We start from the raw sequence: 16,257 nt of genomic DNA on the forward strand, positions 1-16,257 counted from the left end.
AAATAGTTCTAAGTTCTAGGGGACTGATGACCTCAGAAGTTAAGTCCCATAGTGCTCAGAGCCACCTGAACCATTTTGTGTAGGAAGTAAATAAAGGTGCAAACAGTTCCAAATGCAGCGAAATACAGGAAAGGCATCTTTTCGCAGTATGTATATATTACACCAGTATGCAAAATTTATAAAATTAAAAAAATTAAATTGACAACGTTGCTTCTGAAGTTTGTCAATTGTATCTCCAAGGGTTACACAAGACATCAGCTAAAATAAATACATTGTAAGACAGTTTTTTGCAAGAATGAAAGTTGCCGCGTCCAAAAGATCGCTGTTATGCATCTAAGGGCTAAGACGATGGAAATGATTTTCAGTCGCCTAATTTTATACCGAAGTCGATGGTAATGACAACTTTGAAGAGCAATGCCGTCTGCAAATGGCGATAAGACACCCAATCCGCATCTCCGATGAGGTGCGTTCTGGCAGGCGTGCCTCGCAGGCACGCGTTGTGAGACCCCTGGGCTGCAATAGAGACAGTTGCTTGTTGACGGTTAGCTGCTACCCCGGCTAGCCGCGGTCCGCACGGAAATCTGTCGGGGGCCGATCTAAAATTATCCCGGCGCCTACCCGGCTGGCTGGTGCGCGCGCGGGCACTTTTTTTACGCCACGCCACGGCACGGCACGGAACAGCACGCCGCTGTGCTCCGCGGCGGGTCGTGGTTGGTCACGCGGCCGCGGGCGGCGCTGGCGTCGGCGGCGCGCACAGTGGAGCGGCCCTCCGCCGCCGGCCTCCAGTCGGTGCTTGCCCGCGGCCGCGCCGTCATCCGCCAGTGCACAGTACCTCGGGGAGGCCTGCCCTGCGTCCGACACCCGCGACTCCGCGCCGTCGACGTCTGCGCCCTCGTCGCCATGGCGCCACCGACCCTGGCCCTGCACCTGCTGCTGCTGTCCGTCGCAGGTCAGTCCGGCTCTGCGTCACTTCTTTCTGGCTGCAACCCCTTCGGCATATTTCACCCCCTGTCCACGAACCCTCCCTTATTAATTGCTCCCGTACTTAACAGATAAAGACATCAAAATTTCTATCAATATTATACTTTCACTGCAAATTTTAATGTTGTAAAGCGTAACCATATGTAATAGAGAAGGGTTATGTAGAGATCAATTATTAAAATAAATGACAATGTTGTTAGACACGTGCTAAGGCACTGGGCAATAGTGTACTTGGCACTTGAAGGAGGCACTTGAAGGGAGACGACGTAGTGACAGACACAGATCTCTCTCTTTCCCTTCCTCCCTCCCCCCTCCCTACTCCCTCTCTTGCTCTAAAGCCCATTAGGAAAAGATTATTTTACATCTTGATTATCGTCCCGTTGGCAAAACAGATTATGACAGCGACGTTTCTATTTACATGGCACTATCACTGCTAATTTTAGTACTATAATTCCTGGCCATATTCAGCGGAGAATGGGAGAGAAAGAGTTTCTGCAGATGAGTTAAGAGAAAAAGTGACAGTGTTGTGACACATCTGGTAAGATATACAGAAATTATTTGCTTGGCACTGGAAGGGGCAGCAGAGTGGAGAACTCATAGTGGCATAAAAATAATATGTGGAGCAATTTAGCCACGACGTCGGTTGTACTACATATGTGGATTAGAAACAATTAGGACGAAATACTAACAGACTGAATATAGTGTCAGACCACTAGCAAAGTTAGCACTTGAGACAGTGTAACGAATTTGGCAGTGGCTTTTAAATCTCCTGTTTGACAGAGTAACTAACATCGTTGTCTATATAGAGTTGTCTGTCATCATTGACTGTCGTGAGTAATGTGATCTTGTGTCATAGTATTAATCCGTTTCCTTATTATCTTCGCTGTCAATGCTACATTATACCTACAATTCTGTAAATATTTTATTGTAATCTTCGCTATGATACGAAGTGATGAAGGATTAATACTAAACTATTGATAGTTAAAAACAATACACCTGCCTGGCTTACATTTCTCAATTATTTCACCTTGTACCTACAGTTAATCCTAAACTAGTATCCACATTGTATATTAACGTTAGAGGTTTATATTGAGACAGGTTAATTATTACTATTGAATGTTAGTACATGATCTCCAATGCTGTGAGATTAATGCAGCGTAAATTCAGCTCAGGAGATAACGTAGAACATTTACGCTGTCCTGTTTAGATTTTTCGTACTCATTTGTTAAGTTCATTGCTATTTAACCCATATAGCGTTTCATGGTTTAGGTTCCCTTTTAGTCTCACAACCTACGTCACTACACAATCACCACCAGCAGAAACAGCAAATGTAATTAACTGTGCAAGTCTTACCTCGTGGTGTAGTTTGGTGTTCAGACCTACCAACTTTCTATTACGTTGGATTAGAGGTTTTTAAGTATTCAATTCGCAAAGAAGATATAAATATTTGGAATGAAAGAACTGATTCCTTCCTAGTCCGGGGTTGCAGATGGTCCGCTGTGATTCTCAACATTTTGCAGCAACGGTCCACGGCAGACTACCGCGGTTGCACCGCCTTAGTCATGGGACTCGCACAGTGGAGAGCTGGGCTTTCAGTGTTACTATGTGGGAACCGGATATAGAGATTCCATTTATTACGTAAGATAGTTTTTTGCGATTATGTGTAAATGTTTATTATCTAGCTGATTTTATTCCGCTATTGAATGTCGACAGGATGTATCCACTTCTATGCCTTATACATGGGAATCTCCTTCCCGTAAACGTTCATCAAGCAGAACTGGTACGTTCTGCAGAAGATACCAGTGTTGCAATAAATCTCAATACAGAGTATAGCTTTGAAGTGTTTCTGTGAAAACAGACTCTCCTTAATTTTGAGAAAACATCCTATGTTCGTTTCTGCACTACAAATTTAGTCAAACAATCAACTGATGTAGCCGGCCGAAGTGGCCGAGCGGTTCTAGGCCCTACAGTCTGGAACCGCGCGACCGCTGCGGTCGCAGGTTCGAATCCTGCCTCGGGCATGGGTGTGTGTGATGTCCTTAGGCTAGTTAGGTTTAAATAGTTCTACGTTATAGGGGACTGATGACCTCAGATGTTAAGTCCCATAGTGCTCAGAGCCATTTGAACCATTTGATTTTCAACTGATGTAGCATATGAGAAGCAGGCAGAGAACAGAACACAACGCTCCAAATTTTTCTGTGTGCACACCAATGAAAGCTTGAATTGGAAGAAAGATGCTACTGAGCTTCTCAAGCAATTATACTTAGCTTTTTTATGGTTTTCGTATAATTGCTAGCCCTGGAAAGAAACGAATTAGCTTCCTAACACATTTCCACTCAGTAATGATTCACAGAATAATTTTCTGAGGTAATTTGTCTCTAAGACAGAAAGTACTGTTTGCAGAAAAACAACACTACGAATGATATGTGGTGTTCACCAGCTGTTATCTTCTAGGTGGCTCCCCAAGCAGTTAGGGATCTTAACTGCACCTCGACTATATACAGGGTGTTCGTTTCAATTTAAGGTAACTAAATTTCTTGAAAACGACATCTGTCTGTGCTACAACTGCCTTCTTTCTAACCACCCCTTCTGAGGGTGTGGGGTTAACTTTGTATTTTCGAATGGGAACCCCCATTTTATAGCATATTCGGATTCTACACCAAAACACGTTGGGTTTGCTCAATTCATTGCTCCCCATTCGTGGAACATGGTGCTGTAATCGACAAATATCAGGTGGCCTCTTATTGCAATTAAGTCTCGACGTATTTGATTGTACATTTCATTAATGATGTAAATCTAGACTTTTGTGTTGTTATGGTTGATACCGCTACTGAAATATGCAGTACAAATAATATGGTCAGACATTGATATTTTTGCAAATAAACTACCTGTATGGTAACGTAGTTTTCTGTTCCCTACAGTGTTGATTTTGGTGAGTCCCCAGACCACCAAAATGCTTTATTTCGGTAGCCATCCTCGAACCCCGCTATCACTCTGAGTGCTGTCTGTCTTCCATCCAACGGCCGTAACTCCGAGCTAGCGGCTACTGGCGGAATATAAACGACAGGCATTGTAGTAAGGGAATACGCCCACAAAGTGAGATGACAGGCGCACGTACCCCACCCAAAAGGAGGACCCCAAGGAGATTAGCCGAAATCAAGCACCCAAGTGGTGAGAGGCAAGAGTACGCACCGCTGGTATCAAGCATGTCGATAGGAACAGAAAACAATTACATCCATCTCATTGTTCCTAAATCACTTCAAACGTAGCTTCTAGCCAGACACTTAAACGGCTAACGATACTGTTTTGCACAATCAAATTTACTACACTAAAGTAACGTTTCAATATCAAAATCAACAGTTAGGCCACAAAGGTTTACAATTACATCGTAAATCAAATGTGGTATCAAATGCATCACGTTTTAACTACAAAAACAGGCAGACTTGATGTTTATAGATTACAGTGCCACCTGCCACGAATGGAAAACAGTGGTTTGAGTAAACCGCACGTATTTTTTGTCATAAATTCCGAATATGTAATATAACAGGGGCTCCAATGTGAAAACACGAATCTGACACCCCCATGCAGGATGGGTCCAGCACAGACAGATGTGCCCTTTACTAATATTAACTTTACACTTAGAACATTTTTGTTCATACCCGTCGTTTTCGAAATATTTTGCAATCTCTCGTTAAAAATGAAGACCCTGTATAGATTCGCTAATGACATTGGTCACAAATAGTCAGTCACACTTTTAGAAGAATAATGATATCCGTATCTACAACACTAGAAGAAAAAATGAGCTATATTATTATTGAAGCTTTCAACGACTTAGAAAACCAATATATGTCAACGAAAATGTTTGATCATTTGTCCAGTAACAGTAAATTCCTGACACGTAGCAGAGCAAGTTTTATATTTAATCAAAAATCATCTCTTCTAAATCATACTTCAGTTTTATAATGGGTTATCATTTATTTAAAAACTAGTAACCTGTTTTTAAGAGAAACTAGTTTTAAGTGTAGCTGCGTCAATGGGGCCGAGAATAACGTGTTCAATAATGTTGAATTTAGGCCAGTCTGCCATTTAGGAACTTCTGAATGGCCAGCACGTTGCCATCCACTGAAACTAGTAATAGACACGAGGACCAACCTGAAAGTAGATAGCTCACACTTGTTGACAGTAACCGTATGGGCCTGAACATGATGTAGTAACAACATCGAAACTAGTTACCAATAAAACCAACACCTTAATACAGCTGGAGGAATTTCGTCTTTTTTTAACATGTATTATACCAGCTGACGTCCCAAGTCGTCCATTTTAATTATGGATATACGAAGAAAGGGAAAGAAAGTGCAGGAAAATTTTTTTATTCATTTGGCAGCGGCTCTTAAGTGCTACTTTTCAACATAGTCTCCATAAAAGTTCAGGCACTTATGGCGGCGAACAAGCTTTGAAGTTCCGTTGACAAAATTCAGCCGCCTGAGACGTCAACCAGCTCGCCACGCCCTCCGCAGTTCGGCGTCGTCGTCAAAGCGCTGCCTTGCGAGCCAGGTCTTCATCAATTGTAAACAGATGGCATTCACTGTACGGTGGATGAGAGAACACCTCCCACTTGAAAGAATCTCCAGTGCAATTTGCCGTGTTCCGTTAAGCGTTGTCGTGTAAGAATAAAATTTTTCATCTCAACTTTGCTTTGCACTTATTCTGAATTGCTGTTCATAAGTTTTCCAAAGTTTTGCAATACCTAGAAGAGTTTATTGTTGTGTCACGCTCAAGATAATCGACAGGAAGCACATATCTCCTGTTCCGGAAAACAGTCTTGCAGACAACGTTTGCAAGCATTTGCTTATCTTTTTGTGGCGGTGGGTAATTTGTGTGCCGCCTTTCCATACACTGCTATCTGCTCCGGCACTTCAGATGCTTGACCCAGGTCCCGTCTACAGTTACAATTCGTTTAAAGATCAAGTCACTATCTTTTTCGTAAGAGTCCAGAAACGTTAATGATGCAGCAATACGCTGCTTCTAGTGGTTTTCTGTCAAGAGTTTTGGTACCCATCTTACATAAAATTTTTGATAACCTAACATCTGTGGAACGATTTGATGCAACAGACTTTGTGAAGTTTGTGGGAAACTGAACGAGACCTCAGTCGTTGTGAATCGGCGGTTTTCTTGAATCTTCTCATCGACTTCTGCGACCAGTTCATCCGTCACAACCCTTGGTCGCGCATCTCGTTCTTCGTGGTGAACATTAATTCGGTAATTATTACGTCTAACCCACCATTGATGTACTCCACCTTCTACATCTACATAGATACTCCGCAATCCACCATACGGTGCGTGGCGGAGGGTACCTCGTACCACAACTAGGATCTTCTCTCCCTGTTCCACTCCCAAACAGAACGAGGGAAAAATGACTGCCTATATGCCTCTGTACGAGCCCCAATCTCTCTTATCTTATCTTTGTGATCTTTCCGCGAAATGTAAGTTGGCGGCAGTAAAATTGTACTGCAGTCAGCCTCAAATGCTGGTTCTCTAAATTTCCTCACTAGCGATTCACGAAAAGAACGCCTCCTTTCCTCTAGAGACTCCCATCCGAGTTCCTGAAACATTTCCGTGACACTCGCGTGAAGATCAAACCTACCAGTAACAAATCTAGCAGCCCGCCTCTGAATTGCTTCTATGTCCTCTCTCAATGCGACCTGATAGGGATCCCAAACGCTCGAGCAGTACTCAAGAATAGGTCATATTAGTGTTTTATAAGCGGCTTACTTTGCAGATGAACCACATCTTCCCAAAGTTCTACCAATGAACCGAAGACGACTCTCCGCCTTCCCAACTGCCATTACATGTTTGTCCCACTTCATATCAGTTATTACGATGTCTTGCCAATAAATTCCAGTCAGTTTACGATTTTTTGCTAAAAAAATCAGCATTACTGACCGCGATTCACAACTAGCGGGATTTTCAGTTGCGGCACATATTTAAAAATGTAATTGTGAGACGACGAGAAACGAATAGTGATGGGAACACCCGAACGAAAACAGCCGACTCATTCGGTTGTAGCCTTATGTGTCGGCTGAATTAGCCATTCATTCTTTTGAGTGAAACCAGTCTATGGGAGCAACCTAATGTAAACAATCGATAATTCGGTTGTAGCTCCACTTATCGATTGGACTACTCATTCACTTTTTTGGACGAAACCGTCTCTAGGAGCAACAGAACGAAAACAGTCGATTAAATTATGTATCCGTGGGATTACCATTCATTCATTTCTTTAGAGTGAAACAAGTCTGTGGGAGATATGGAATGAAAACAGTCAGGCACACTCAGTTATGCCGTCGTTAATTCATTATCGTCAAGTGCACGCTGTTATAACCTGTCGTCATTCTTATTGCCATTCCGTTACTTGCTTTTTGTTGAATGCCAATAAGTAGCTTTCAGTTCATTATTTCGTCCAGGTTTATGAAAAGGCGTTTTCTTAGTAGTCAGCTTGAATGTTTTTAACGTGGCATGGAAAGAAATGAGCCCGCATCTCGTGGTCGTGCGGTAGCGTTCTCGCTTCCCACGCCCGGGTTCCCGGGTTCGATTCCCGGCGGGGTCAGGGATTTTCTCTGCCTCGTGATGGCTGGGTGTTGTGTGCTGTCCTTAGGTTAGTTAGGTTTAAGTAGTTCTAAGTTCTAGGGGACTTATGACCACAGCAGTTGAGTCCCATAGTGCTCAGAGCCATTTGAACCAAAGAAATGATACGAGTGGATAAGAAGTGACTCTCAAGATAAATTCAGTGAGCTATACAATATTTGCACAGACGATTCGTATTCTGAAACTATATTAAGTATAAGAAGTCAGAGACAATTAACGAATGATGACAAATATTTTTCGTGGAAAAATTACTTCAAACTAGTGACAGAATATTTACATGCACGTCTGGATGAGCAGACGTTAATGTCGATTGACAGCCGTCCGAAGTTAATTCGCTGAATGCGAATATTTTGGCAGCTGCTGTGATAGGTATAGATGCACTACCTATTTTGTAATATTATTGACAGCATATGCTTAAAAAGCAACTGATTAGGTCATCAAACAATAAAAAAATCGTATGTTATATGCTTTCTGCTCACATCACTTCAGCATTTACCGAAAGAAAATTATTATTGGTGAGAAATGCAAGCCAACAAGACGAGAAAAAGATTTTCGATAAATTTAAACAAAAAAGTTATTGTTAATCTATTTCAATATAAATTTATAATGTAACACACCAAAAACCCGTTGTTAATGTTTGAAGTTGGAAAATATTTTATAAACTGTGAATCATACCCATTTGTAAATGACAGTTCTGAAAAACTTCTACGTTGTTTGATTTTCAAACAGCTGAGCAAAACTGAACGTACTCAGACATTTATCTCTTTACTTATTCTGATCAACATTAAACTGACACACAATATATTTTTTAGCGCAACGCAATCTGACTTTCTATAATCCCTACAAAAGAACCGCCCTGACTAACAATAACCTATACCTTTCATGAATCACTTACCTCCCAAAAATCTTCGTTACTCGAACTACTGCAATACAGCGAGCGCCAATACTGCCAGCTAAATATAAGTTTCTAATTACTGAAGGCACTAACTACTGATAGGCATAGTTGGCAAATGAAAGATTTTGGTATAGAACAAACAATGTATTTACCGTAATATATATAAAATGACTTTTGAACACAATGAAGGTAAATACATTGTTTTTTATATACCAAAATCAGTTCATGACATCCAGTCTTACAAATTTCCTTTTTGTGACGAACACACGTCCAGATTGTCTGCTCTCAAAATTCTGCCATCTGTCTCCCCACATCCACCACTGCTGGTGGCTCAACTCCAACTACACAACGCTACGCGCTGTTCACATTCAACTGCCCAACACTTCAATAGCGAATATTCCAACAATGTCAACCAGCCACAGATTGCACACAGCACAGTCAGTGATTTTCATACAGAGCACTACGTGGCGATACCAACATAAAAACGTAAACAGCCTACTTACAACGGATACATATATTTTGAAAATACAACATTTTTAGAAATATGCTTTCCAATCCCATCTCCTTGAAATAAAATATCTTATTTGAATCTAAAAAGTTAGCAACGTAGTCAGGGTTTACGTACAACTGAACAAGCTGAAAGAGAGTCTAAGTGAAACTACTCAAACTCGGTGAGTGAAAACATTCACAAAGCTAACGTGATCGAAGAGACTAGTTCCATTCGGTTGTTTAATTCTACTGAGAAAAGCAATTGAACGAAAAAATAATCGACTGGCCAATTGTTAAAACCAGTCGATTGTCCCATGGCCAGAAAAGACACGAACCCATGTTGGCACGGCTGAGTATAGGCTGAACGGACAAACCTCGAAAAACAATATGGCCGCACTAGCCCCATCCATTGTTGCTGCAGGTGAAAACGTATCTACTTTTTGGCTAGCCCTCGTACATATCCCACAAACTGACCCGGTGCACATCATTTCGAGAAAAAAAAATCGTTCGAATCATCTGAGGAAAACCTAACTACATAACAAATTCGCTTACATTCTGCGAAATTTAACTACTGTGAAAAAATGGCCATGTTCGAGTATTACTCGTGCTCTGAGCGTCCCATACCAACTTAATTATGTACATATTTGGATTGTTCAACCATTCCGAGGATCGAAGACCTCGAAGATTTTGGCGTGTTATTGCCACTGATACCGGAAAGATGTCGGCCCCATTGATTCCAAGACTTTCGAGAATGTTTTAATTTCTACTTTGAAGTCGGAAAACAAATGACAAAAGAAACATTTTGTCGTGTGATATGATTATAATATAACAAATTTTATGATTCTACGTGATAGCGAGGTGCCATGTAGGTTTCAGTGAGTGAGTTTGTGGGTATCAAAATATGTGACAGAAATTGCCGTATCGTTTGATTGCACTGACTTAGAAGCTTAACGATTTAGACCAGCAAAGGACTATAGTCCTTAGTATGTAACATAAATATGAACTTGATACGCCTGCCCGTTACTGAGAAAAATGGGGCTTGTATTAAAATATTTGCTATAAATGTCCGTATCTTTTGATTGCATTGACTTAACAGCTAACGTTTATTATTTCGCCAAGGAACCATAGATCTTAGTATGTGACACAAAGTTCAGTTTGATACGTCTTACAATTCCTGAGAGAAAGTGGTTTTAATATACGGACGGACAGACAGACAATCTGACAACGAATACAGATTACGAATTAACAATTTTCGGTTCTTTATTTTGGTTACCGTGTGAAACTTTGCTTCTTGGTAAATTTCTTGGTTGTAGATCAAAGTAAATTACCCTATAGTTTTTGGTGAGTGATATTGCGACTGTCAAAATATGTGACATAAATGACCGTATCTTTTGTTTGCATCGACTTCGATGCTTCACTTTTTTACATCGCCAGGGGATCTTAGGCCTCAATATGTGGCATAATTTCAACTTGATACGTCCATCTGTTCCTCAGAAAAAATTGTTTCCAAAAGTCGGACAAAGAGAGAGACCATAAAGTTACCCTGTAAGTGTTGCGCTTTTACCGATTGAGTATGGGACCCTAAAAACGATGTTCAGAACCATTCGCCTCTGGGCATTTGTTAAGTGTGCAACATAGCCAGCCTGCAGGTTAACTTCGTAGCAGAGAGCGATTTGAAATGCAGACCGTTTGCATCTGGAGTTGAATGTTCAGGTTTGAGAACGGATTTGTTGTTTAATACAGGAGCTGAGATAGCACTGGCTTCACAGGGTCGCTCCAGCCCGTTGTCTACACGAGGCTGACAAAAACAGCATCGGCTGGAGCTGGAGCACTGGAGTCGCGCGTGAGAGCTTTACGACAGCGAGGGCCGGAAGCCGCGGGCCATCTCCCCGGTCTCACACACACACACTCACTCACACACACACACACACACACACACACACACACACACACGACACGCATTGTTTGTAGACATGTTGATCACAATGAATAGTCGACGGTGTTACATTTTTCAAAGGTCTATGGCATATCAATGGCTCCATTTGAAATGATGCATAGCAATTTAATTAATTCCCTGTAATTCCAGGAGGTACGTCGGAGAGGGAGACGATTTAGCTGCTTCCTAATTGCCCTTTGGTCGCAATGTACAATGTTTCAAAGGGCTTGGGTAAATGTACAAGACAACACAATTACGTGAGTATGATATTATTTAACAGTTAAAGTTTAAAAAAATGGGGTCCTTTCTTTTACCTACTGGAGCTTTAACGATTGATTCAACTGTGTGGAAAACCAAGTTTCACAGCTCGTTGGACCCCACGTTGAATGGTCGTTCCTACTGAGGAACGAGGGCGTCTCGGTGAGGGGTGGGGCGAGATTTGGTTAGTTGGTTGGTGTGAGGGGAGGGGGCTGAACAGCGAGGTCATCGGTTCCATCAGATTAGGGAGGGAAATCGGCCGTGCCCTTTCAAAGGAACCATTTCGGCATTTGGCTGAAGCAATTTAGCGAAATCACGGAAATTCTACATCAGGTTTCCGGACGCGGGTTTGAACCGCCATCCTCTCGAATGCGAGTCCAGTGTTCTACTCAGTGCGTCACTTCACTCGGAGGGGGGGAGGGGGAGGGGGGAGAGGGGAGTAGGATGTTTGGGACGGGGCAGCAGATTCTCAGTTGGAGGAAACAAGTAAGTTTAGGATTAACTGCAGATGTTGAGATGACAGGAAGATGAAGTGCACACTTCTTCAGGGGTTCCTTTAACCATGGAGCGAAAGTCACGAAAACGATCAAATAATTACAACGCAGATGCTACCGGGTGGACGCTAAACACTGCGTAAAAGCTCAACCTCAAAATTCCAATAGCCCGCTTTGAAATAGGAATCAAGAAAGGTGTGACGTCCTTGAAATTATATCTCGAGCAGGGACCAGGAGCAGCAAGAAATCAAAGAGAATTGGGCACACTTGCAGCGGTGTTATCTTTCTCTCCGCATATTAATCATGGATGGAACGGGAAAAATGCTATTGTCGTACCATGTACCCTCCGACACACATCACACAATGATACCTGTTGTGTTGGCAGAAGAGCCAACACCGTGTTACAACTGGAGGCCGAAATGCACGCAACGCAGGCTGGCGTGCGGAGGGAATGACTATACTGAGGTGAGGTCTGGAACATGACAAGGAATTAGAATTCAGAAAGCGGACGTAATTAGTTTGATACTTAACTTTAATCCATTAATGATGAACGTCGCTCTTGACGGTACATGATTCACAATATTATCTGTTCAGAATAGTAACTGAATATGGCGCCTTGCTAGGTCGTAGCAAATGGCGTAGCTGAAGGCTGTGCTAAACTGTCGTCTCGGCAAATGAGAGCGTATGTAGTCAGTGAACCATCGCTAGCAAAGTCGGCTGTACAACTGGGGCGAGTCCTAGTGAGTCTCTCTAGACTAGACCTGCCGTGTGGCGGCGCTCGGTCTGCAATCACGACGTATACTAACGGATCGCGGCCGATTTACAGGTAACCACCTAGCAAGTGTGGTGTCTGTCGGTGACACCACAATACCCATAGGACACTTTTCCTTGTATAGGTGGTTGCACCATCTCCATTAACACCTACCCAAGTAAATCACTGTGGTGTTCAACCAATCGTCTGATAATCCATCTGTTTCGGAGCTCTCGAACTGTCATAAATATATATGAGCAATTGATTGCTCAGTTTCAGAGTAAGTTCACTTTGTTCATTGCGAATAATGATACCAATCGGACCATTAAAAGTGAGATTTTGCTGAATCGTGCGTACTTTATGTGAGTTCGATTCCTTTTACCTCAGTACACTTCCTTGACTATCCTTGTCCAAATGAGCCATGCTGCCACACTTATAACCGGAATACCGACAAGTTATATAAGTACAACGATACTTCCTAACTTCCGTTTAAGAAACACGCTGAGTCTCAGAAATAGCGCACTCCATTCCTCGACAAAATACTGCCGAAGGCGTGAATAACTATCGGTACTGTAAGCGCGAACCTACTCCGATAGATGTACTGTCAAGCGTAATGAGCCCTGAAAACATTTTTACATCCTCTGCGCCCAACTTGACTTAATCTCAAACTCAGACTGATCCAGTCAACGCAGTAAGAGCCAAGCTTTTTTCCCGCGTCTATCAATAGCTTATAGAATGTTAGACTCGTGAAAATACGTAAAACCGTTTAAAACCCTCCGTCACTTCCTCTCACTTCCCTCACTCCTCCCTCATCCCTTCTTCTCAGAATTTATCTTCCCATTCAGAGTCGCTGCAATTACAGCTACAAATTCCACTTTGTTAATGCCGTACCGAGACCCCATGAAATGATGGTCGGATTGCGGTATAAGGAGTAGGGGGGAAGATTTTAACTGAGAGGATGCTTGTAAAATTCTCTAAGCTCTGTGTAATGGACAGGGGTAGGTGTTTGATGGCTCTGAGCACTAAGGGACTTAACATCTGGGGTCATTAGTCCTCTACACTTAGAACTACTTAAAGTTAACTAACCGAAGGACATCACATGCTCGAGGCAGGATTAGAATCTGCGACAGTAGCAGCAGCGCGATTCCGGACTGAAGCGCCTAGAACTGCTCGGTCACAGCGGCCGGCTTTAGAAGTTTGAGAAGCTAACAAATAATATGGTTTAAAAAACGGTTCAAATGGCTCTGAGCACTATCGGACTTAACTTTTGAGGTCATCAGTCCACTAGAACTTTAGAACTACTTAAACCTAACCAACCTAAGGACATCACACACAACCATGCCCGAGGCAGGATTCGAACCTGCGACCGTAGCGGTCACGCAGTTCCAGACTGAAGCACCTAGAACCGCTCGGCCACTACGGTAATACGGTTGAAATCAGTGTTCAATAACCCCATTCACATATAATTACGTCGTGAACTGTTGTGGCAAATGATCCGTCCACTCTGAAAAGGAATCGCTGCATTTGAGATTTTAAATGGGATACAGAAGTTTTGCAAGTCTCCCACTTCTTCGCTAAGTCGATTAAAATCTCTCAGGAAAAAGAATTGTTGAATAGTTTAGGGAGTTCATTCACCTTAAATTCCGTGTGGGAGGGTTATATTTTACTGATATGTTGTAATCCTGACAGGAAGTCACAAGGAGTATGTAAATTAGTAACCAAAATATTTTAGTACCCGTATTAACCACTGAGAAAATGACACCATTTTTTTATAGCATTACGTCACATTTAGACTGTAGAACAGAATTTTCGGGTGAACCAAATGGAAAGCAGCAGCTATTTAATACGGCTGTTAAGAATTTAAAAAATAAATAAATATTTAAATCTGGAATATTCACTTCATTATTGGGTCGTGTTGAATCTAGAGCTGATTATCTCCCTCATCACAGCCTGAACTTTTTTGCGTACTGTGCACTAGACACGTTTCGTGACTTAAGTGAGGAAGAGGGAGGATATTTTTGTGCAGGAGGGGGGAGCGGGAGGGCAGAGAATAAGGGATAGCATAAGAACTGGCGCCTGGATAATTTTGCCAACTAAGAGACGTTAGGCACTTGTGAAAATCAATAACTCTACAAGGGGAAAAAGTAATAAACTTCTCGATATCCACTTGAAACACTGCTAGTTTTCTTTCATGCGTATTGGGTGGTATAACCTGACAGGCAGCAGGAAAACATGTACCGGTACTGTACATGTCTTACAATGTGTCGAAAAATGGTTGTTCCCTCACTGGCATAATGAAAAAAATTAGCTGTTATTTGTAGACTGCGTAACTGTGCTTTTTTCCCCTGACGTATTTTCCTAGAGTGCAATATTTATACTGTAGTGGCCGCGGGGAGAGGCGGCTGTCTCAAGATTGGCAGCTTTCCTCACTGTTATCACGTGACAGCGACTGTTTACTTATTGCATAAAATGTGTAGCTGGGCAGAAACAACACATGAAAGAGGGAAAGCGGGATGCTGGTCAGGCAACAACTACACTTTTGCATATGCTCGTCCGCTGTCACTTCATTCTAGACTAGTCCTAGCATTTTAAACGGTGAATTGAAATAATTATGATTGCGTACTTAGACAACAGCTTTTCTCAGCTCAGCAACCACTCATTTCAAACACCACTTGATGCTCATACAAGGAAAACAGTAATGCTCTACCCGCAGTTTGCTTTTACTACAGATGTCGCCATTTGTCTTATTTAGACGGTGCTGGATAAGTTATACTGACTTCACGGGATGATAGAACAAATGGTATGACATACTTAACAAAGAAGTTTTGTTTCTAGGGCCTTATACGTCGAAGCTTTAAAAGGAAGTGAAATAGTAATGCAAGGAGCTGCAGTCTCAATACTTGATGATGAAGCTCTCTTACAACAGTAATACACTGACGGAAAAAAATCGCAGCACCAAGAATAATTAACACAGGGTAAAAAATTTCTGGAATGTATTTGTCTTGCAAGGGGAGGCCGCCAATTGTGAAATTCAGATTCTATTCATACTGCGCATAATAAAATCTCATGGCCAGAGGTGTAATGTGGCAAAGAACCAAGATGCACTTCTCAGCCGTCGTCGAGAAAATCGACAGTTAAAAGATACCGTTGCGGTGAAATACTCTCTACGATTAATGATTTTCTACAGCGTCGTGGCGCAGCGGTAAGCGCTCGGGTTCGTAATCTGAAGGTCGCCGGTTAGAATCTCGCGTCATGCAACGTTTTTTTTAGTATTTGTTTTTTGTAGTTCATATATATATATATATATATATATATATATATATATATATATATATATATATATATATATAATTCCCGGCAATCAGTTGCGACAATTATGCATATAATAAGTTGTTGAAAGTCGTTTGTCGTGGAAAAACTGGGACTTCGAATATCATTATGTTTTCCGCAAACAAAGTTGTATTTCACAAATGTTATTAATTGTCTTCATAATGTTAACCACGTATAGTTAACGGAAGACGTAGGAACGGTATTCCGAAACGAATACGTATAACGTAAGTCAAACGTTCGAATTAGAATAGAGACCCCACGAACACAAATTTGCTGCGGCAGGTATGAAATATAAACTCCGTTACTCGCTCGTTACACTTGAAGGACAGATGTTGAATGGGCCGAAACGAGCCGCCGCATAACAGCGTAGTTGCCTGTTAACTTCGAAAGAAGGTAGATGCGGTCCCTAGCACAACTTATAACATCGTCGAAAATTTGTGCGGACGGGAGAGCTTTGGTACACCCTGTTTAAAAAAACGGA

General features: G+C 42.0%; 1 protein-coding gene across 4 annotated transcripts in view; it reads left to right on the forward strand.

The window, feature by feature from the left end:
- The first annotated feature begins 757 nt into the window (after positions 1-757).
- Positions 758-16,257, forward strand: part of LOC126262332 (hemicentin-1-like) — a 1,226,997-nt gene continuing 1,211,497 nt past the window's right edge. For all 4 annotated transcript variants that reach the window (XM_049958886.1, XM_049958889.1, XM_049958888.1 and 1 more), the window contains exon 1: positions 758-949. In XM_049958886.1, the coding sequence (XP_049814843.1) occupies positions 901-949 (49 nt within the window). In that variant the 5' untranslated portion in view covers positions 758-900. The remainder of the gene's footprint in view (positions 950-16,257) is intronic.

This window comes from Schistocerca nitens, chromosome 6 (genome assembly GCF_023898315.1).
Source record: "Schistocerca nitens isolate TAMUIC-IGC-003100 chromosome 6, iqSchNite1.1, whole genome shotgun sequence".
In the NCBI taxonomy this organism is placed as follows: domain Eukaryota; kingdom Metazoa; phylum Arthropoda; class Insecta; order Orthoptera; family Acrididae; genus Schistocerca; species Schistocerca nitens.